The sequence below is a fragment of the Perca fluviatilis genome, chromosome 9, assembly GCF_010015445.1.
Source record: "Perca fluviatilis chromosome 9, GENO_Pfluv_1.0, whole genome shotgun sequence".
Taxonomy (NCBI): Eukaryota; Metazoa; Chordata; class Actinopteri; order Perciformes; family Percidae; genus Perca; species Perca fluviatilis.
The window spans coordinates 2,894,321-2,917,448 of NC_053120.1; the positions used below are offsets into that span (position 1 = coordinate 2,894,321).

General features: G+C 40.0%; 2 protein-coding genes across 2 annotated transcripts in view; both read right to left on the reverse strand.

Annotated features, from left to right (window-relative positions):
- Positions 1–462: 462 nt before the first annotated feature.
- Positions 463–3,754, reverse strand: LOC120565592 (caspase recruitment domain-containing protein 8-like). Its single transcript, XM_039811495.1, has 5 exons — positions 3,702–3,754; positions 2,850–3,067; positions 2,270–2,535; positions 1,575–1,716; positions 463–794 (listed from the first exon to the last, which is right to left on the reverse strand). Exons 1-5 carry the CDS (start codon positions 3,752–3,754, stop codon positions 463–465), a joined length of 1,011 nt encoding a protein of 336 aa, XP_039667429.1.
- Positions 3,755–4,227: 473 nt separating this feature from the next.
- LOC120565420 (NACHT, LRR and PYD domains-containing protein 12-like) overlaps positions 4,228–23,128 on the reverse strand; it is a 54,775-nt gene continuing 35,874 nt past the window's right edge. The window contains exons 5-10 of the mRNA XM_039811221.1: positions 21,004–22,777; positions 12,928–13,101; positions 9,203–9,376; positions 5,536–5,709; positions 4,672–4,718; positions 4,228–4,370 (exon numbers count right to left, since the gene is read on the reverse strand). Coding sequence (XP_039667155.1) covers positions 4,228–4,370; positions 4,672–4,718; positions 5,536–5,709; positions 9,203–9,376; positions 12,928–13,101; positions 21,004–22,777 — 2,486 coding nt within the window. The remainder of the gene's footprint in view (positions 4,371–4,671; positions 4,719–5,535; positions 5,710–9,202; positions 9,377–12,927; positions 13,102–21,003; positions 22,778–23,128) is intronic.

Genomic DNA, 23,128 nt, shown 5'->3' on the forward strand with positions numbered 1-23,128 from the left:
GAGGGGATTATAATCAGAGGAAGGTTAAGTTTAAAATAAAAATGTTTAAATTTAATATATTTTTCTCCTGGTCCTTATTTTAAATAGGTCATAAAAAATATCAATAATTATCGATATCGACCGATATGAAACACTTATATCGTGATACAGTTTTCAGCCATATCGCCCAGCCCTAGACCAACCAGTATTTCTTTAAACAACAGTTCAATATTCACTCAGAAATATTTCTCAGCTGGTTTTCTGATGTTCTGATTCTGCATCTTGTTTGTCCATCAGTGAAGTTCTGTCTCCATCTAGTGGCTGAAACTAAGAACAGAACTCTGCTCTTTACTGGACTCAATCACTTTCAGAGTTAAAGTCCACTTATTAAAAACAGACTTAAATAGCTTTTCATTTAAAAGAAACAATGTGTACCAGTCAGTTATTGTAGAGATCCATCCCAACTCTCCACAGTTTGGTTCTTCACATTAATCTCAGCCCTCTGGAAAGGACTGGATCCACCTCACAGAGAGCAGAGATCAGAACTGAGCTGGCTGCTCTTCCTTTTCTTCTCACCGTGTCCATCACGTCTCGGGCTTTGTCTGCTCTGCCTGTTCTGACTGACTGCATTTCACCATCAGTTATAACACTACGCTCAAGGAGTTGATCCAGAAGCTGGTTCAGAACTGGATCAGACACTCGCTGTACAAACTGTCTCCGAACTAGCAACAGCCTGTCTTCTGGGGGATCACTGTCCTCTGCTGGGACGCTGTCCTCTGCTGGGACATTCCTCTGTGGATTTAGCACAGTTGGACCTGGAAGACAACCAAGGAAAATACTTTGTCAGTTTGTGTTATCATTTAAGAAATAATCTGACATTTATATTTTATATTTCATGTTTTTTTATGATGGCGCCCCTTAGGTTTGTATCAATCCTAATATCAAAAAGTTGATATAGCGTTAGTTCAGATTAACTTAGTCTCGCATTACCAGACCTTCCTCCACAGCTCTGCGGAGGAAGGTCAGGCTAGTCCACACAGCATTCCTGGATGGGAGAACAACGTGCTCTGGTTTATTGGCATTTCTTTAAACCAATCACAATCGTCATGGGCGGAGTTAAGGGCCGGACGGAGCCACGGTGCCTCTGCTAAATAGTCTCAGGAAGGAACTTGTTTTGGTGGAACATGTGGACGTTCAAAAGTAGTTTTAGTCGTGTGACAGAAAACTCTGATTGGACAGATAGTCTAGCTAGCTGTCTGGATTTACCCTGCAGAGATCTGAGGAGCAGTTAACCATAGTCCTCATAAATCCACCGGAGGTTAGAACACCAACACTGAGAAAGAGGAAGGGGACAGACATCCGGCAGAATGTCCAGCGGCACCGGAGCAATACCGGAAGTGGAACGTCGTGGATATAGACTAAGATTAATTTATCATGTGATGCGGAATGTGACGTAGCTCCGTTTGTTTCCTTTTATTATATGGGACATGAACCCCGGTCTCCTGGGTGAAAGTCCTTGACTTTCTTAAATCCAACCCCTCTTAACTGGGACATCCACCAGGTGGAGTGCTGCTGCAGGAGGGTGAAGTCTTTACCTTTCAAAGACACGTCACGTCTCCAGACTTCTCTCCTCTCTCGGTCCTGGACCATCAAAGTCACCTTCTTTGTGATCGTCTCCAGGAAAACTTCAAATGTTGGATGGTAATTTGGTCCATAGTCTGAGCTAAATGTTTCATGCTGAAACCCAGTAGCAACATGTCATTTTTCAAACTGTTACAAATATTTATCTGGCTGATTATGGATATGTTTTCAACATGATAAGTCTGTGTATAACCAGTAGAAGTGATTAAACTCACCTCAGGCTGTATTTTAAAGCCCTCAGGTTCACAGTGGACACTGTAACTTTGATCAATGCTGAGTTGACATTTGGAAGAGATCTTAATGTGTTTAGCACCTCTTTGTTTCTTCTCAACCTTCAGTAACAGCACATTTTTATTAGTTTAGTTTCAGATAGTTATTATAGAGCATGTTTACAAAAAAACTATATAGTTCATGTTGTTTATTACATTTCTATTGGCATTGCAGTAGAAATTGAAAGAGGTCTTTCAAATTAAATACGTGACTTTCAATTTGCACTCATTTCACATCCTCCAACCAACTGAGTTTAGGCAGATGGTGAGCACATATGACAAATAGCTTTACCTCAAGTTCAACTTTATATGTCCCTGAAGCAAGTATAAACACAATAAAGACACATACATACATAAAAGGTATACACACAGTCATCTACCTCATCTAGAAGAACGTTGCGGGGCAGCAGTAAAACATCTAGGACTCGAGGCCCCGTGTCCAGAGGTCGGAGGAACAGCAGAACTTGGGCCTCTATTGCCAGTGAGATGTTCAGAAATCTTCTAACGAAATCCCAGATCAGGCCAAAGGCAGAGAGGTGAGGGACCTTCAAGATCACATGAGTGTCTGTAATCTTCAGCGGCTCCAAGATGCTCATCCCATCATCAGTGATGTGGACGACAGACAACAGGCCATCAACAAGCAGCGCTGGGAAAGAAAAGACCTGTTAAACTTTTGTTTTATTGATAAAAGGTTAATCTACCATTTATTTAGTTATACTTGAGTTCAGAGACTTCAAATTAATCCATAGTCATTAACTCTGGAGCACCCCGAGGATGGGCAAGTTTGATTCTATTCTGTACCTTATTATTTATTTTTTTCCTGTTCCACATGTGATCTGTCTGTCTGGAAGTCTTGTGAATGAACTCCACTACTCCTTTACTTTAAGTACTACACATGAATACACATCTTTGCAGTAGTATTACTTAATTCTTTAACATTGAAGACAGTAATGTCTTTACCATCCTTTGTTTCACAGTGTGGAAGGTGGAGCTGACAGACTGCAGCATTCTCTGAACACTTGATGTCAAACAGCGGCCCTCCAGCCATCCAGCCAGCTGATTGGAGGAGGCTCTCATCCCATTGGACAGTGTTATACAGCAGCTCCGCCTCCTGAGTCGTAACAAACACCAGTCCAGTCAAAGCACACTGGAACACACCTGGACCAGGACACCTGAACCTGTCGGACACAGAAGGGCCAATCACAAACAAGCTCTCCCTCTGTGGGTCAAATGATGTGTTGAGTTAAACCGTGCAGACGCTCTGCGTTTTTATTCATCTTGTACGTCAACTTTAACACATATCAGTCTTCCTTCCTGTGTGGTCACAACCTGCGATCCATCCGACCGTCCGACAGACTGATCATTGATTCTTCAGCTGATTGATCAGCTGTTGTGAACTTCTCACAAAAACCAGTCTATCAGAATTCACCCAGGTTCTAAAATACGTTTGGAGCAACAGATTTGGGGCTAAAGTCAGGCTTAATCTGCCCGGCAACACAAACAAATAACAGATGTGATCACTGCATTGCTCAAAAAGTTGGGGATCAAACTGACTTTCTGGACAAGAGAGTGAAGCAGCAGCTGCAGGAGTAAGAAGTGTATGAGCTTTAAAAGTGAAGAGTAAGCACTGAAAGCAGTTGAAATGACAGGTGAAGTGTGTTTGTGTGTGGTAAGTGGGGTTCTGGAGTACACTGATTCACTAAAAAGAGGTAAACTCAACTGAGAAGGCTGGACATTACATTAAAGTGTAACTGCTGAAAGGAGTTGACTCAGTTTAAGGTTGAAGTATTCTGCATTGTATGATTGGGTTACCTGTATGAAGTCTTTCCAGACTCAGTCAGCAGCTCAGGTGTGAAATGGAACATTTCCTGAAATAATAAAATGAACAAAAAGAGTTGATAAGAAACTGGCCCCCCAACTCTCACAGTTCTGTCTAGGTGACCGGATCTTCACTGCTTCACTTTCTACTCTACGTGCACTATTTACTCTGTATCCATCACTTCACTTTCTACTCTACGTGCACTATTTACTCTGTATCCATCACTTCACTTTCTACTCTACGTGCACTATTTACTTTGTATCCATCACTTCACTTTCTGTCAGAATGACTGAATAATTATTATTAGGTGAAATTATTATGCACAAATGAAGCCTGCAGGACTCTGTTTGACAGCAGCCAGTGGTTGCAGAGATGAGGAAGAAGAAATGCATTTGAATGAGTTCATGATGAAGAGGAAGAGAAGAGAGAGAGGAGAAGGTAGAAGTAAAGGAATATTAAACCCTGGAGGGGTTAAAACTGAGGAACCCCAGTCTGATCACTGACAAATTAATAAAAATGTTAAAGTGAAACACTGACATTTGTATCTGGAGCCTCTCCACACACAAGCTGCTGCTGCTTCAACCTCTCTGGATCATCAGGAGACAGCTGGTCCTCTCTTCTGTCCTCAGACACATCAAGGTTTGTCTTTGATGTAGACGGCTCTGGGGGAGAGAACAAGACACAGCAGATGTCAAACTCACTTTTGGAAATCCTGGTGACCCACATTAATAAACCTCTAACAGCAACGTCCTGTTCAAGGTGATCAGAGCCCTTTGTAGCCATTTTTTAGTTTATACAATAACATTTACACAGACATGACAGATTCCATACAGAGAAGAACAAAACAACAGATCTGCTGTGGTTACTGGATTGAACCAGCGCCTTAAAGCACACAGCAGCTAATCTTCCAGTTATGCTCCTGCTTTAACAGCGTTATTATGTTTCTTTGAGATATTTACTCACCTCCTTCATGTCTGTCAGGTGCAGCCTTGTATACTCTGTTATTCACCCTGAAGGGATAAACATGAATAAAGCAGTTATCTTTAAACTAAATCCTCATCAGATGAACCTTTAACACTCAATGAACTTCAACTGATTTTAACACTACAGTAGAAGTACTAATTTAGCAGAAAATGTGTCTTTCTTCTTGCTTTTCTCTGCTCTGTGAAGTTAAGTTAGGGAGTAATCTAACTGTCGTTAGCCATGGTATGTGCCTCTGTAGCAGCCTACAGTATTTCACTATTTTTAGACACCTTTACTCTCATAGCTGTTTGCAACGTTCATTTTAAAGACAGCGTTACCTGACCTTGAATTTGGTCGGGGTACTTGTGCTTTTTCGGTAATTCCCACATACCTGACTTTGTAATTTCAGACGTGGGGGTAACATTCTGGGATTTCATCTGCAAATACACTGACTGACAGCTCGTAACAACAACCAGAGGGTGAGGGAGGGGGCGTGATTATCTAAGCTGCACACTGGCTGGGACAGGGATTCCTGACCTGCACTTTCTGTCCATGATGACTCATAAAAACTACTCATACCACAGAAACAGTGTGATAGAAAATTGTAGTGGTTTTTAAACTGTGACTTTTTCGTACATTGGTACACCTTAAAACCGGTAACTGGCCCATATCTAGTCCAAAACTGTTAAAGGCCATCTGAATCAGCAGAGCTTCTGCTGAAGTCTGATTGGCTGACTGTCCTCGTTCTCCTCTCACAGCTTCATTGAGAAAGTTTACAGGAAATACTGGATCTTTGCTTTGATAATAACTGTTTAGTTCAATACTGCTGATACCAGCATGGACTGACTCCAACCTTCTACTTACTCCAGAGTCTCCAGTCTACAGTGTGGACTCTCTACAAGATCACACAACAGCTTCACGCCTGAAACCTGCAGCGTGTTGTATCTCAGGTCCAGCTGTTTCAGATGGGAGGGGTTGGACTTCAGAGCTGAGACCAGAGAAGCACAGCTGATTTCTGACAAACTGCAGAACTCCAATCTGAATAAAGAATATATGATGAAAATTAAGATAAAAATGAAGATAAAAATGCATTTCTAATCCAATCAATACTATATTGATCCTTTAAATAGCTGCAATTGAAAATATGCTTTGGTCTCTCTGTGTTCATCTATATTATGGGTCCTTTGTTTTCATTTCAATAATCTGTTCAGAGATGAAGAAAGTTCAGAATGTAGAAGTTCAGAAGATGGAGATTCCAAACACCTGAACCCAACAGGATGACATATCTTTGCGACAGGACAACACATTCTCACTCCCATCACGTCAGAAAGCAACGCTTGGTCAGGTGCCTTTGGTGTTTGTTATTTATGCAAAAAGTCTCCTTTAGTGTCATATTTAGAGATGCTTGGCAGGAACCCTTGGCCTCACTATTTGAAGCTCTGGGTTGGGTCGTACATTTAACTGACATGGGGCACAAGAACGGGACAGTTAGGTTTTGGAAAAGATCATGGGTGACCAAATGTCAGTATTTTGGAGTGACAACTGGTTGGACAGGAAGCATTGTACACATGTTAAAGTGTTGCTGGTCACAGATCAGACACTAATTAACATACTTTAAACACCTGCATTTGGAAATATGCTTCACTCTCTCTTTGGTCCTGTATGGAAGTTTTAAAGTGTCTGTGACAGAGAGACTTCAGTTATTATGAATCTATAAGTTCAGTAAAATACAGTGTTTTGAAGGATTTATATAAAAGACCTTCTTGACAAGGCCCTGGACGTCTTGAAGATATTTTAATAATGTATATCTAGATGTCTCTTGCATGTGTCTCAGTTTGAGTTAAGTTGACAGAAAACAGAAGAGAGTTTAAAGCTTCAACAATTTGCCCAAAATAACTTGGATGCATGAATGTGCTTCACAAGTAAAAGTAATGATTACTTTGATTTAACTTTGGGTGTTTTATTCAATTTTAAATCATTTTAATTCTTTTTTTTAATGGTTTCAAAACAGTTTCCTGACTAAACTTCGACATAAACCAGTTTGTGATCCATTCACCATCGTCTGATCTTAACTGTTAGTCAAAATAATTCACAATTTCTGCTTTTTTAAACAAAAAAATAGTTATGTCATTTAAATTAGGTATTTAGACCATGACTTTTTTTAAGCGTTAAAAACATGACAAAAACTTTGAAAAACAATGGAAAAAGGTTGATCATGGCTGATGGAAAGACAAGACGAGGGATAATAAACATAAATCTTCTGGGACTGAAGATGTACTACAAGAAACATGAACAAAAGAACATTTACAACTTCATAGGTGTAAGTTATGTTTGTACATAAATTAGTGTCAGTTGTTAATTAAACATTTTAGATATATAATAGTAACAGAGCCAGTGAACTGACCTCAGAGTCTCCAGTCTACAGTGTGGACTCTCTAGAAAACCACACAGCAGCTTCACTCCTGAATCCTGAAGGTCGTTTTCACTCAGGTTCAGCTCTCTCAGATGGGAGGGGTTGGACTTCAGAGCTGAGGCCAGAGAAGCACAGCTGATCTCTGACAAACTGCAGCGCACCAATCTGAATGAAGAATAAATGACGATGATAAAAATACATTTTTAATCCAATCAAAACTATATTGATCCATTAAAACAGCTGCATTTGGAAATATGCTTTGGTCTCTTTGTTATCATCTTTGTGTGTGAGTTTGTGTGTGTGTGTGTTTCGTTGTGTGTGTGTGTGTGTGTTTCTCTGTGTCTGTGTCTGTGTGTCTGTGTGTGTGCTGTGAAGTATCAATATCAATGATCACACTTTATTTGTGAAAACACTTTGAAATTAACAGAAACCAAAGAAATATTTCTACTTCACCAAGTAAACTTTATCCAATTAAAACCAATATTAGTTCAGAGGATCTTCTGTGTACAGATGTGACCATTTACCAACAATTCTAAACATTCATTTACTTTAACAGCTAACAGTGGACAGTCTGTTTAACAAACACGAGTCTTTTGTGACTGCAGACAAAATTGAATACAAGGAACATGAAAATATGAAGAAAAAAAACATTTACAAATTCATGGATTAAGTTACGTTTGTACATAAATTAGGTTCAGTTGTTAATTAATCATAGCTGAGACCAGAGAAGCACAGCAGATATCTGACAAACTTCAGTTCCACAATCTCCATCGAGTAAATTATGTAACCTTAGAAGAGAATCCTCCTGTTTGAAATGATCCAAATCAATAATCTGAAGAGATGAAGAAGGTTCAGAATGTAGAAGTTCAGAAGATGGAGTTTCCAAACACCTGAACCAAACAGGATGACATCTCTTTGTGACAGGACAACACATTCTCAATCCCATCACATCAGAAAGAGACGCTTGGTCCTGTGCCTTTGGCATTTGTTATTGATGCAAAAAGTCTTCTTTAGCGTGATATTTTGACACGCTGGCCAGGAACCCTTGGTGTCACTATTTGAAGCTCTGGGTCGGGACGTACCTATCATGGGTGACCAAACGTCACTATTTTACGAGTTGGGAGTGAGAAGGGGTTGGACAGAAGCATCATAGACATGTTAAAGTGACGCTGGTCACAGATCAGACACGACTAAACATACTTTAAACACCTGCATTTGAAAATATGCTTCACTCTCTCTCTCTCTCTCTCTGGTCCTGCATCGGAGTTTGTGTGTCTGTGACAGAGACTTCAGTTATTATAAATCTATAATTTCTGTAAAATCCAGTGTTTCTTATGTAAAAGACTTTCTTGAAAATACCTTGGACTTCTTGAAGATCTTTTAATTATTTATATGTGAATGTCTCTCTCATGTCTCTCAGTTTGAGTTCAGACCAAATTTGTTCAAACTGTTCAGACTGAACCACTTTAAAGTTGTTGTGATTAGTGCTCAGAGAAACCCAGAAAACAAGTGAACTGAAGGGAATTTAAAACTTCAACAAATTGTCCACAAATAACACGGATGCATGAATGTGTTTCACAGGTAAAATGAATAATTACTTTGATTTAACTTTTGGTGTTTTACTCAATTAAAGCATTTGATTTTTTATTTAAATGGTTATAAAACAGTATCCTGACTAAACTTTGACATAAACCATTCTGTGATCCGCTCATCATCCTCTCATATTAACTATTAGTCAAAATAATTCACAATTTCTGTTTTTTCTAAACAAAAAACATAGTTACGTCACATAAATTAGGTATATAGACCATGGCTTTGTTTTTAAACCATTAAAAACTTGACAAAATCCTTCAAAAGCAATGGAAAAAGGGCCAAAAACGTTGAGGAAAATAGCACAAAAAAAAGGTTCATTTTGAATTTTGGTTGATGGGAAGACAACACAAGGGTTAATAAACACTAGTCTTCTTCTGGGACTGCAGACTAAATGTACTACAAGAAACATGAAAATATGAACAATTTACAACTTCATAGATGTAAGTTATATTTGTGAATTAAAGTAGTTTTAGTTGTTAATTAAATCTATTAGATCTTTAATAGTAACACAGTCAGTGAACTGACCTCAGAGTCTCCAGTCTACAGTGTGGACTCTCCAGAAAACCACACAGCAACTTTACTCCTGAATCCTGCAGCTCGTTGTCACTCAGGTTCAGCTCTCTCAGATGGGAGGGGTTGGACTTCAGAGCTGAGGCCAGAGAAGCACAGCTGATCTCTGACAAACGGCAGCGCCCCAATCTGAATGAAGAATTAATTAATTAAAATGATGAAAATCCGTTACTAATTCAATCAATAAGATATTGATCCTTCAAACAGCTGCATTTGGAAATATCCTTTGGTCTCTTTATGTTCATCTACATGAGTGTGTGTATGTTATGTATGTGTGTGTATGTGTGTGTGTGTGTGTTCTGAAGGATATCAATGATCAGACATTTGAAATTAATAGAAACCAAAGAAGTATTTCTACTTCACTAAGTCAAATTTATCCATTTAAAACCAATATTAGTTCAGAGGATCTTCTGTATACAGATGTGACCATTTACCAACAATTCTAAGATCTTTTAATTAATTATATATAGATGTCTCTCTCATGTGTCTCAGTTTGAGTGCAGACTATTTAAAAGTTCTGTTATGGATTTAAATTTGGGAGTTATTACAGCTCTCATTCTTACTCTAATAAAATTCAAATTTCATTTATTTTTATATTCAAATAATATTTGAATATTTAATGCTAAAACACAGCCTGTTATTAATATGTACTACACTACTCAGGCTTATGCATCGTCAATGCCACTATAAGCATGCATTCTGTCCACTAGAGGGACTTCCAACATCAGCCTGTCCTTGAAGGAGACCTAAGTCATGGTGCATTGCTTTTCTGGCATGCTGCTTTGTTCACATTCATTTTCCACCACGAGTACACAGCGACAAACACAAATCAACAGAGAAGTCTGTAATGAAACATTATCTAACAAGTGTATTGAAGAGGCTCTGTTCTAAAGGCTAACAGTGCTTGGTTAGCACAATGACATCATGTTAGAAAGCACAGCTTATACTATTTGTCATAAACTAAGTGACAAGCGTGTTATCAATGCCATTAGCATCGTGGCTAACAGTCAATGGTGCAATCACTAATGATACTACAACCTTTTCTTGCATTGTCATGTTACTGAGAATACAACTGTTAGAAGGTTGTTATGTGGGCAGCTGTTCTCCCCGTTTTCTGTGTGCCTCTCTCCCCTAGTTTTGTCCCCACTTTGTCAGTGGTGTGTGTATTTGTGTTTGTCCCCACTGTGTGTTGGGTGTCTGTATGGTTGTTTGACTACTCTCCTGGAAGTAGGTCAAGGGGCGTGGCTGGGGATCTACCTCTCTGCACAGCTGCTGGCAATCCCACTGACATTTACCTGCACAGCTGCTTCCAATTCCACTCAGCAAACCTGCAGTATATATTCCTGGGCTTGGCTCTCCTCTGCACCAGCTTGTTGCGCCAACCAGTGTGGTAACTAGGCTCCCAAGTTAAAATCAGTCTGCTAGTTTTTGTCTTTGAGTTGTTACTTTGTGTTTGTTTTTTTTTGCTAACGTCCTTTTGTTTGTTCCTGCTCAGAACTACACCGCAAGAACTGCTGCTGTGGTTAGTGGTGGGCAGATCGAGGCTTCGTGAAACAATGAAACAGTTGAAGCAAAAGTGCCATATTGTGTCGAGGCTTCGAAACAATCCGACACCCGTCTCAGTGATGACACCTAGTGGTAACTGGCAGGTGTTGATCTGAAACAACCTTGACAACGAGCCATTAAAAAAAATATGTGAAGCTTGTAGGCTCCTCACTGTGCATAATGTTATTTTGGTCATGAAATTAATGAATTAATAAAAGAAATCAAGCCAAAATGTCTCACTTTTTTATAGCTTTATATTCCAAAATATTAATTTCTCTGCTGTGGAAGGACTTAGCCTAGCCTACTTCTTTTTAACAGATAATGTCTCCAGCCTTTGAAAAAATCCTCTCACAAGGGACACTTGTTGCTGGCATGCAAAGATATTTTTTAGCAGGGACATACAAATGAGAAAAGATTACTGCTCTCTCTTTCCAGTAAGTTAGGGGATCATGAGTTCTGGGCAAAAACGCATAGTTGAGGTATTTTTTCTCTTCCACTGTGGCATCAGCTGTAGCATTGTGTATCATCTTGGTTTCACGGATACGATCACCAAAACGTTCCTATAAACTGTCCTGTGTTTCTGCTGGTGTTGATGTTGATTATGATGGGCCTGATGTTGACATTTGTGGCTCTGAATGAAAATTAAAACGGAGCTTCCATTTTTATCTATCTATCTATCTATCTATCTATCTATCTATCTATCTATCTATCTTAATCTATCTATGTAGCTATATATGTATCTATCTATTAATGTGTCACTGTATGTAGGCTATACTCTGTCTGTCTCTAGCCTATCAGTCAATGTGTAAATTTAAATGTAATCCTAAATATAACTAAACAAATCGCACTATAAATGTCACTATATCACCAAAAATCCGCTATCTCAAAATCAAACTACTCTCACAAAACCCCAAGAGATTGTGTGGTCTGTTCCAGACCCTGTCAATCAAACTCTGATTCGGTGGACCATGCCACCTGTCAAAACACTTGTGAAACACTCCGATGCTTCATTTAGCCGTAGTCACGTGACATGGGTGTTTTGAATCACGCTTCGGATCGTGTTTCGAAACATCTGAGCTTTGGGATCTCAACAAAGCTTCGGAACGTCAGTTTCGCGTCAGCCATCCCTAGCTGTGGTGTGCCTTGCTGCCAGCTCAATCCACTCCTTCACTCCAACCATCTCGTTTGGATTACTGCATGACAGTTGTGGACATTCCTCTGCCTGCCTGCCTGCCTCAGCCTCTATCCAGCCCAGAGCCGACCTACCCTGCATTTGCTTTCCTTGGACACCCAAAGAACTGAATATTCATTAAATATAATTTTTGTTAATCATACTCCTAGTCTGTGTTTGTTTCTCCGTTTGCTGGGTCAGTACCATAGCCTAACAAAGGTAATATATGAAGTGGAAGCTAAAGCTGGTAGCTGTAGGGCAGCTAAGATAAACTTTAGCTGTCTCCCTGAAGGAAACAAGAACGAGCTAACTAATGATAACATAAGCATTTGGCTAAGTGGATGTGGATTTTAAAGTCAGGTTAATACTATTTCCCATCCTTCTTCCGATTTCCAGCTGTCACTCCCCCCTGTACTAACGTAACTCGGTGCGTAGCGTTAGCTACTTATCTTAACGGTGCTCTAAGCGATGTTACGCTAGAACATTTTTTTGTCACATACATCTCCTCACTATCCCCTAGCTGCCTGTCCCTTGAACACACTGTGAAAAAACGCGGTCTCTGTGGACAGCCCAGGCTCCACAAACGCCAACAAAAACAAACTGCGCCAACCTGCACCACCAAACATTACAATCAGTGTTCCAGCCAATAACCAAGAAGAAGGATTTGGGGTTGGGGGTTTAGTGTGCGTGCACATTAAGGGTGGGTGTAGGGAGTGGAGGAGACAGAAGTGTGAAGCCCTCTTCACGCTTCTCTCTCCTCCACTCCCTAGTTAGCTAGAGGACAGTAGTACTAGACAATGACAACAACTAACATTAGAATTATATTCTCTTGAATTTTGATATGGCCGACACATGATCAAAGACACAACATTCTGATGAAGAAATAGAAAAGAAGAGGGAAAAGGAGAATGAATGCGCAAAGTCCGCAAAGATAATCACATGTGAGCACAATACATGAACTGACCTCAGAGTGTCTAGTCTACAGTTTGGACTCTGCAGTCCAGCACACAGATGCTCCATTCCTGAATCCAGCAGGTGTTTCCCATTTAGGTCCAGCTCTCTCAGATGGGAGGGGTTGTTCTTCAGAGCTGAGACCACGACTTCACAGTCACTCTCAGTGAGGTAATAGCCAGAAAATCTGTAATGACATATAATAAAAACATTTAAAATATAATCAAATCAGACACTTTTATCCTGAAATGTGTGACATACACCAACACCACCATAACAAATTTCTTATATATGCAAAAACATACTTGGCAATAAAGCCCTTTCTGATTCAGATTCTAAAAACAGATCACATTTTGATCAAAAAGCACATTCACAAAACTTTGATTCAGATATGTTGAGGTGACAGGTCACGGGACCCCTTTAAAAATGCACATGCAATACACAGAGATCCATCCTAGATTTGTTTAATCGATACTGTATCATTCAAATGAAAAAAAGATCTATTCCCTAACATTAATAATAACATTTATAATAATGTTTTGGTAAGTAGTTTTTCTCCTTTTTAAGCCACTTTTTATTTGCTCAAGCTTAATGGCCTCCAGTCATCCCGGGCCAAAGAAAAAAAAGGATTGGGGACAATGAAATTAAGACTTCTGCTTAATGTATAGTATAACTACAATATAACTTATTCTCTGAGCTTGAGGAAGATAAAATCCCACCACTGAAGTGAACCTGCTGAGCTCTCCTTCACTGGCAGAATGAACCTGGAGGTCGTCTCAGCAGCTGACTGTGTGATCAGCTGATGTCTCAGTAAATCAGGAGATAAATACACACATTCAATGAAAAAACACAGCGCTAATGTGTGCTGCTATTTTCTCTGCCCATCTTGTTTTTAGTGTTACTGAAATGGAAAAGAAACACGTCAGACAGTTTGAATTTTATGGTGACCAGAAATGGGATGAGCTTTAAAAAAAACTTAGTATCTTTGGAATAAACCAGTTATAGACCAGTCCATTCAAACACTACCAGAGAGAGAGAGACCTTCCTTACTGTTTATAAATCAAACTCATCACTTATGCAGAAAAATCATATCAAAAGATGCTTTTGTTGGAAACTACACAATGTAAAGTTGCAGCATTTATATAAGGAGGATGGAGATGTTTTGTTGGCCTCCCATCACATCCTCTCTCAAATCAAACAATAATTATAGATATTAGGGCTGGGTATTGCGGTAGCACTTTACATTACACCACGGTAATGAGATGGTAATAGTGGGGTAACATTGTGATAATAAAGAGGTAATATATAGGTAATAACATGTACTTACCAAACTAATAACTGGGTAATAAATCACAGTAATAACATGTAATACTGGGGTAATAAGGTGATAAGAAGACAGATGTAATAACATGTAACTACCAATGTCATAACTAGGAAAGGGTTCGATGATAACCATATATATCTGGGTAATGGTGATATAGTTATATTAATATTGTAATAACATGATAATAATGGGGTAATATATGTTGATGTTTTCACAGTATTATAGGCTACTATCAGCGTAATACCTTCCAAATTAGATAAAACAAGTCTATTTCATTTCATGGTAATATTAGAATAACAGAGGTGTAGAGATTACCTGGGAATGCTTCTGATAGTTTCTGTGTAACAACCATGAATCAGTGCTGCAAAATGCAAAACTGCCTGTTTCTATTTTATTACATGGTAATTTTAGAATAACAGTGGTGTAGAGATTACCTGGAAATGTTTCTGGTAGTTTCCAGGTAATCTCTGCATCTCTGTTATTCTAATATTACCATGAAATGTGTCTTGTACTGCATGCATGTAACCCTGTGCAATCTGACCAGCAGCTAAACACCTTCCACCATCAAGCACTTGAGACTGGGATCGTCATAACTCAGTTTATTTGAATTAGAAAGGGTGAAACTGGGAACTGAAACACAATTACCAGTTACTTACATATCGATGAGTCACAAACATTATATAATAATAATTGTAAAAATAGTATAACTACACGTCACTGTAATGCGGTAGTATATACAGTAGCTAACATGTAAGCTGAAATAAAGGAAATACGTATTGTTATACAGTGTAAGTAGTATAACATATTGTTTATCTAAATAAACTTAAATATATTTACATGTAGCACAACCCAAGATAATAGTTTGGTTTGTGTTATCATCTCTCCATACAATCCGCTTCAATCCTCGATGTTCCATGCCTTTAGTAGCATTCTTGGTATGTGAAATAGATGCTGACATACGGTTCTGATATCTTTGTTAATTATTGTCGGAAAGTTTTAAGTGCAATATGTATATTTTTGATGATGATTGATAGCTCATATTAGACTGACGGTATGCTTCAGTAAGCTAGTGATGGTCAAATGAAGCTTCGCGAACCAGTGTCTTTACTTTCTGAGCTCACTGGATGGCGCTCTCTGTTCAACAAAGGGTTTGAAAACCCATTGAATTGCTATTCATTTAACCTTTTTCTTTGAACAGAGAGTGCCATCTAGTGAGCTCAGAAAGTAAAGACACTGGTTCGCGAAGCTTCATTTGACCATCACTAGAGTAAGCTAGTTTGCCACTATTATATTGGGTTGTGCTACATTTAAGTATATTTTAGTTTATTTAGATAAACCATTTTCAATGGTGTTTTTTGCCTCCAACTGCGCCTTCCAGGCAGCTAACGCTAAACTTAACCCTAAACATAACCATTGCCGTGATGCCTGGAAGACGCCGTTGGGGGCAAAAAACACCAAACACCATAAAAGATATAGGTTATACTACTTACACTGTATAACAATACATTATGTATTTCCTTTATTTCAGCTTACATGTGAGATACTGTATGTACTACTGCATTACAGTGACGTGTAGTTATATTATTTTTACAATTATCATTGTATAATGTTTGTGACTCATCGATATGTAAGTAACTGGTAATTGTGTTTCATGTCCCAGTTTCACCCTTTCTAAGTCAAATAAACTGAGTTACGATGATCTCAGTCTCCAGTGCTTGATGGTGGAAGGTGTTAAGCTGCTGGTCAGATTGCACAGGGTTATATGCATGCAGTACAAGTTGGTAATATTAGAATAACCGAGATACAGAGATTACCTGGAAACTACCAGAAGCATTTTCAGGTAATCTCTGCAGTTTTGGATGATTTGTTTAATCTAATATTACCATGTAATAAAATAGAAACAGGCAGTTTTGCACCACTGATTCATGGTTGTTACACAAAAACTAACAAACATGTTTCCAGGTAAGAAGTCACAAGATTAAACATATCATTTGTTAAGTATTACCTTGAAACAAAAGGGAAATATTTGGAACTTAAAGGGTGGATGAATTTCAGCATTATAATATGGTAATCACCAATTATAAACTCAAGAAGTTTAATCTAATTTGGAAGGTATTACGCTGATAGTAGCCTATAATACTGAGAAAACATCAACATATATTACCCCATTATTATCAGTTTATTACAATATTAATATAACTATATTACCATTACCCAGATATACATATGGTTACCATTGAAACCTTTCCTAGTTATTACATTGGTAATTGCATGTTATTACATCTGTTACTTTCTTATCACCTTATTACCTCAGTACTACATCTTATTACTGTGATATATTACCCAGTTATTACTTTGGTAATTAACTATACATTACCTCTTTATTATCACATCTGTGCAATAACCGCTGAGATGCTAAAATCAGGCGGTGAAAGTATTGTCGAGTGGCTTACCCACATATTCAATGAGGTGTGGGAGACCGAGAGGCTTCCCAGCGACTGGACCAGAGGAATCATCCTGCCCTTCTGGAAACGTAAGGGTGACAGACTAGTCTTCGGTAACCACAGAGGCATTACCCTACTATCCATCCCTGGCAAGCTCTTTACCAGGATCTTGCTCACTCGTGCTCTTCCAGCCATCAGAAGCAGCCGCCGTCCCCAGCAGGCTGGCTTTATGCCTAACAGATCTACAACAGATCAAATCTCTGCTATTCGATTGCTGATAGAGAAGACCTATGAATTCCGTAAAGATCGTCATCTTTACATCGGGTTCGTAGATCTGAAGGCGGCTTTTGACACCGTCTGCCACACTGCACTGTGGAGTATCCTACACGCCCTTGGAGCACCACCCAAGATCGTTGCCCTGCTCAAGCTGCTTTATAGCAACGCTCAGAGCTGTGTCCGCATCAACGGCAGAGACTCAGACTGGTTTCCCATCTCCAGTGGCGTTCGCCAGGGCTGTGTGGCTGCTCCCGATCTCTTTAACTGCATCATTGACCATCTGATGTCTAGGGTTTGTGAGCAGGTCCCCGGACGGTCCCTCAGCAGTTACCACCTGACTGATCTGGAGTACGCTGACGATACCATCCTGCTCAGCGATGCCTACAGCCAGCTAAGAGACGCTCTGGCCATATACAGCTAAGAGCGGAGAAGCTTGGCCTCCAGGTGAGCTGGACGAAAACCAAGTTCATGTATGTCGGTGACAGTCCACATCCACCATCCATGCGGCTTGGCAATGACATTGTGGAGCCTGTCAAGAACTTTGCGTATCTGGGATCCATAGTGACAGATAACGGGGACCTAACAACAGAGATCACCCCGCAGAAGAGCCCTGGCTGCGTCAGCACACGCGGTCTCTCCGGAAACCACTCTGGCGACACCAGACCATCTCACGCAAGACAAAGCTCCGGATTTACAACTCAGCAGTACTTTCCATCCTGCTTTATGGTTCGGAGACGTGGCCCTTAAATAAGACACTGGCTGCAAGACTATATGGCTTTGATAGCAGGGCTCTCAGAACTCTCGAGAACATCAGGTGGCCCCAGCGGGTTTCCAATCAAGTGCTTAGAGCCCACACGTGCCAGCCCAGAGCATCCTGCCTGGCTGCACAACGTCGCACCCGCTGGTTCGGCCATGTCCTCTGCCTCCCTCCTGACCATCCGACGAGAGTCATTCTCCAATTTGATCCGGGGGCCGCAGGCTGGAGACGACCGCGAGGTAAACCCCGCACACGATGGCTTGACGTCCTTGCGGGTGACCTCCAACAACATGGAGTTGCGGTGGAACATGCGGAGCAGCTGGCACAAGACCGTCAGCTTTGGAAACAACTGGTTCATCTGGTCGGCTCAACGCACAGGGACGGGATACCCCCCCTACCCATCGCAGGAGCCAGATAGGTACCTCATTATTACCATCTTATTACCGTGGTGTAATGTAAAGTGCTACTGGTGTTACCTCTGATTTCCTGATAGATTTGATTCCGATTCAGAAATTCAATGTTGATTTGTGATATTTCAGTTGCAGAACTTATTTAGTTGGATATGAAAGAGATGATGCAGTTGGATTTTCCCTCTAACCTGCTGCATAGAGACAGAGTGCATCACGTCATACTCTGAAAGCCACGCCCAGCAGAGGGGAAAAAACTCTCTGCTCTCCTTTGGCTTGTATTGTGTGAAGGTTTCCTCCTAGTCATTTTCATCTGCTAGCAAATCCCTAAAAGCTGCAGTGTGGTGATGTGACCTACTAACAATGGGCCACATTCACCAACCGTTCTTACGAAGAAATGTGTTCTTAAACCCTTCTTACGCACTTTTTACGAAGATTCTGGCATTCACTAATGTTTTCTTCACTTGGATTTGTTCTTAGCTAAGAACAAAATCTACAAACACTGAAAAGCACTCTTACGCACATTTGAGTGATGACAATTTGCTCCAAATGATTGGTTACTGCATTTTATTCAATTCTACAGTTGTTTACAATGATAGTATTGTACTGTAATGTATTTCTGATCATTTGTTGAAAAAAAAAATCATATTATGCAAAAAAACACTAACACTGCAATTTACATCAGCAATTAAACTGATTAAAATCCTGCGTTATTTGGTGATTGATTGCTATTTATAGGGCCAAAATGCAGTGGTAAAATGTAACAAAGTACAAATTCTTCGTAACTGTACTTAAGTACATTTTTCACATATCTGTACTTTACTTAAGTAGAATCAATAGTGCATAACCTACTTTTGACTTTTACTTTGTTACATTTTGCAGCAATTATCTATACTTTCTACTCCACTACATTTCTACAATGTTCTGTTACATTTTCTGATGAGTTTCCCCCCTGCCCCCCTGCCTGTTTGTCTCACCAGTGAAGTTTGGTTGCCGTAGATACTGTATATATGGGGCACCGCTGATCCAAGCCGGCTCTGGTGCTGCAGAGCCCGGGCGTAGCGCTGCTGACCCTCGGTAATACAGCCCCCGGTAAAAGTGAAAATGAAAACGTTTGTTTTTATTATTCCCGTTTTTAAATCATAGTTGCATCTCTACAGCGTTGTTTACTGGCTGGACCTCTTCACATCTCCCCATTTGCGCTGCTTCACACACTTTATTTGCTTACTTGCATGGTTAAAGAAAATAAAATACATCCATGAATAAAACCAACCGCATTCCGATTCTAACAACATATTTCCGTTTTATGCTGGTTAGGATAGGAACTTCTTTTAAAAGCCAGGCCTTGTTTGTGGTAGTGGAAACCTTATACTTTTACTAAAGTAAATATGTCTCTTGTTATTTGCACTTTTATTTAAGTACTGAGATTCAGTACTTCCTCCACCGCCGCTCCGACAATCTCCGAAAACCTGTCTCCCAGGAGGTGCACAGGAAGTGTCATGTCCTTATATGGGAATTTGCGGGGCGTTTTTTTATGCTAATTAGGAACAACTGGCACGCGCTTTCAGTTACGAAGACGTGGGATTCATCAATCCTAAGAACACAGGTGCGAACAAATCTGCTGTTTAAGAACACGTCATGAATCCGACGTAGACTTTTCTTAGGAACCTTCTTAAGAACATATTTAAGAGAAAACTTAGGAAGATATTGGTGAATGAGGCCCAATGTAAATAACCCAGAACTTTATTACAAGTTAAACATCCAAATGTCAGGCTAACTATATGTCTGTAAGTTAAACTAACACACGTAAAGTCACACATAATGTTAGTTTAGGGTCTCCCCATTCTCTCCGATTATTATTCACGTCTGTATTCACTTTGTAACAGTAAAAGCTAAAAGTTTTGGCTCGGCAGCTTTTAAAAAAAGAAGTTTTGGGATCATTACATTGTTGCTGGTTCATATCAGCACACAGCAGCTTTTAGGAATGTTTCTGTTGTTTTCTAGTAGACAGAATAAAGAGGAGGAAACCTTCACACAATACAAGTCAACGGAGAGCATGTTTTCCCTTTCTGTGGGAGCCAGACTTAAATACCTCTGTCTTCATTATTAAAGGCTCAATGTTTACATTAAAGCAGCTACATTAATGTACTTTTCATTCAACATGAACACAATGAAATGCAGCTCTACAGACTCTACAGGCAGAGTATAGAGACATTTCATTCAGTTTTTTGGAACGTTATCTAACCTTCCCGACAGCTAGAATGACATAGTTGATACCAATGGATTCCTTAGGTCTTCTAGTGTCATATGATACAGACAGAAACCCATTTTGTCTATCGATATTGGATCATTCAAATGAAAATCAATCTAATTGTAAAAATTATTTAAACCAGTCCTGATAGATATTGTATAAAATGTTAAAATTAACAGAAACAACCAAAAAATAAAATAGTTCAGAAACTGCTCATAAAATATGATAAAAATAACTAAATGAAAGTTATTATGAAAAAGCTTAAACTTCATGTGATTTTAGTTCAGCAGATCACAAATAATATATGTCTGTTTGTGTATAAAATAGACCCATTATAGAAACACACTGCTGACTCTGTATACTCTGTAAAAAGGCTGTCTGTTGTGATTAAATGATAACAGAAGATACTTTAGCTACAAACACAAAGATCATCATTGTCTCATTCTCACAGCGTTTGACACAACAATGACATTTGCAGTGTAACATGTAGAAGTTTTTATAATTAGCAGGTTTATCTTTTATAGTGTGTAAGTTTTATATTGTTCATGTGTGTAAAGTCTGTATGTTTACTCTAATACTGATGGCCTCAGCTTGACACTGATTAAAAATGATAATCACATCTGGACTTACCGAGCCTTTCTGCAGTTCCTCACAGCTGGAATCAGTCTCTGTCGTCCCTCCCGTGTTGTGTTGTACTTGTCCAGGTCCAACTCATCCAGAACCTCTTTTGACATCTGCATCATGTAGGCCAGAGCTGAGCAGTGGATCTCAGAGAGTTCCTTTCCTGATCTTTTCTCTGACTTCAGGAACTCTTGGATCTCCTGATGGACTGAGTGGTCGTTCATCTCCATCAGACAGTGGAAGATGTTGATGCTTCTGTCAGGAGAGATCCCATACCGGTTCATCTCCTTCAGGTTGTTGATGGCTCTCTGGATGATTTCTGGACTGTTGTCTGTCTGACCCAGCAGGCCTCCTAAGAGTCTCTGGTTGGACTCCAGAGAGAGGCCATGAAGGAAGCGGACAAACAGGTCCAGGTGGCCATTTTTACTTTTAAGGGATTTCTTCATGGCTCTCTTCAGGAATACATCCAGGGTTGAACTAATGTAGTCTTCTCCCAGGAAGTCCTCCAGTACCTGTGTGATCCTGCTGGTGTAACAGTGGAACAGGTAGACTGCAGCCAGAAACTCCTGAACGCTCAGATGAACGAAGCAGTAGACTGTTTTCTGGAAGATCACACTCTCTCTTTTGAAGATCTCTGTACAAACTCCTGAGTACAGCGAGGCCTCTGTGACATCCAGACCACAGCGCTCCAGGTCTTCTTGGTAGAACAGGATGTTTCCTTTCTCCAGCTGTTCAAACGCCAGCCTCCCCAGCTTCAGAAGAACTTCCCTGTCAGCCTCCGTCAGCTCCTGTGGACTCGTCTCATGTCCCTCAGCATACTTGAGCTTCTTCCTCTTTGTCTGAACTAGCAGGAAGTGTGAGTATATGTCAGTCAGGGTCTTGGGCATCTCTCCTCTCTGGTCTGTAGTCAACATGTGGTCCAGAACTGTAGCAGTGATCCAGCAGAAGACTGGGATCAGACACATGATGTGGAGGCTCCTGGAGGTCTTGATGTGGGAGATGATTCTGCTGGACAGCTCTTCATCACTGACTCTCTTCTTGAAGTACTCCTCCTTCTGGGCATCAGTGAAGCCTTGTACTTCTGTTACCCTGTCAACACACGCAGGAGGGATCTGATTGGCTGCTGCAGGTCGGGAAGTTATCCAGACGAGAGCCGAGGGAAGCAGCTTCCCCACGATGAGGTTTGTCAACAGCACGTTGACTGATGACTTCTGTGTGACATCAGAAACAGACTCATTGTTGTTGAAATCCAGGTAAAGTCTGCTTTCATCCAGGCCGTCAAAGATGAAGAGAACTTTAGAGCCAGCGAGCTGCTCTGCTGGGACCTCCTGTAATGTTGGATGGAAAACACGGAGCAGCTCCAGAAGACTGTACTGCTCATCTTTGATCAAGTTCAGCTCCCTGAAGGAAAGAGGAATCACCAGATCCACATCTTGGTTTTCCAAACCCTCGGCCCAGTCCAGACAGAACTTCTGCACTGAGAAGGTTTTTCCAACGCCAGCAACGCCGATCGTCATAACGACTTTGATGTGTTTCTGTTGGTCAGGTAAGGCTTTAAAGATGTTGCAGCACTTGATTTGAGAGTCCTGGAGGATCTTCTTCTTGGAAGCTGTCTCGAGCTGCCTTACCTCATGTTGGGTATTAACCTCTTCACTCTGTCCATCTATGATGAAGAGGGCAGTGTATATCCTGTTGAGGAGGGTTCTACTTCCTCTTTCAGCTCCTTCAGTCACATGTTCAAATGTCTCCTTCAGCCTGATCTTATGTTTCTGACGACCAACATCTACTAATAAAATGACAAAAGGTGAGAGACAGAACAAGAAAAAGATAACAATCTGGTGATTATTTGTATTACCAATATGAAAACAATCCAGTTAAATTACAGATGGACTTAAACTGTAATATTTATGTTAAACATCTGCGCTAGTGCAGCACAATATATAAGGAGAATACACGATATGTTATAACTTTGTTGAATATTGATATATACGATACATAATCACACAAAGATAAAGTGTTCTCAGTTCTGCTGCTTTCAGTATTCTTCTTAAATACAACACAACCTTGTTGAATTAAAAACAAATGAAAATGATTTCCAACTTTCTTTTATTAAAAAAATTGAATTGAATATAAA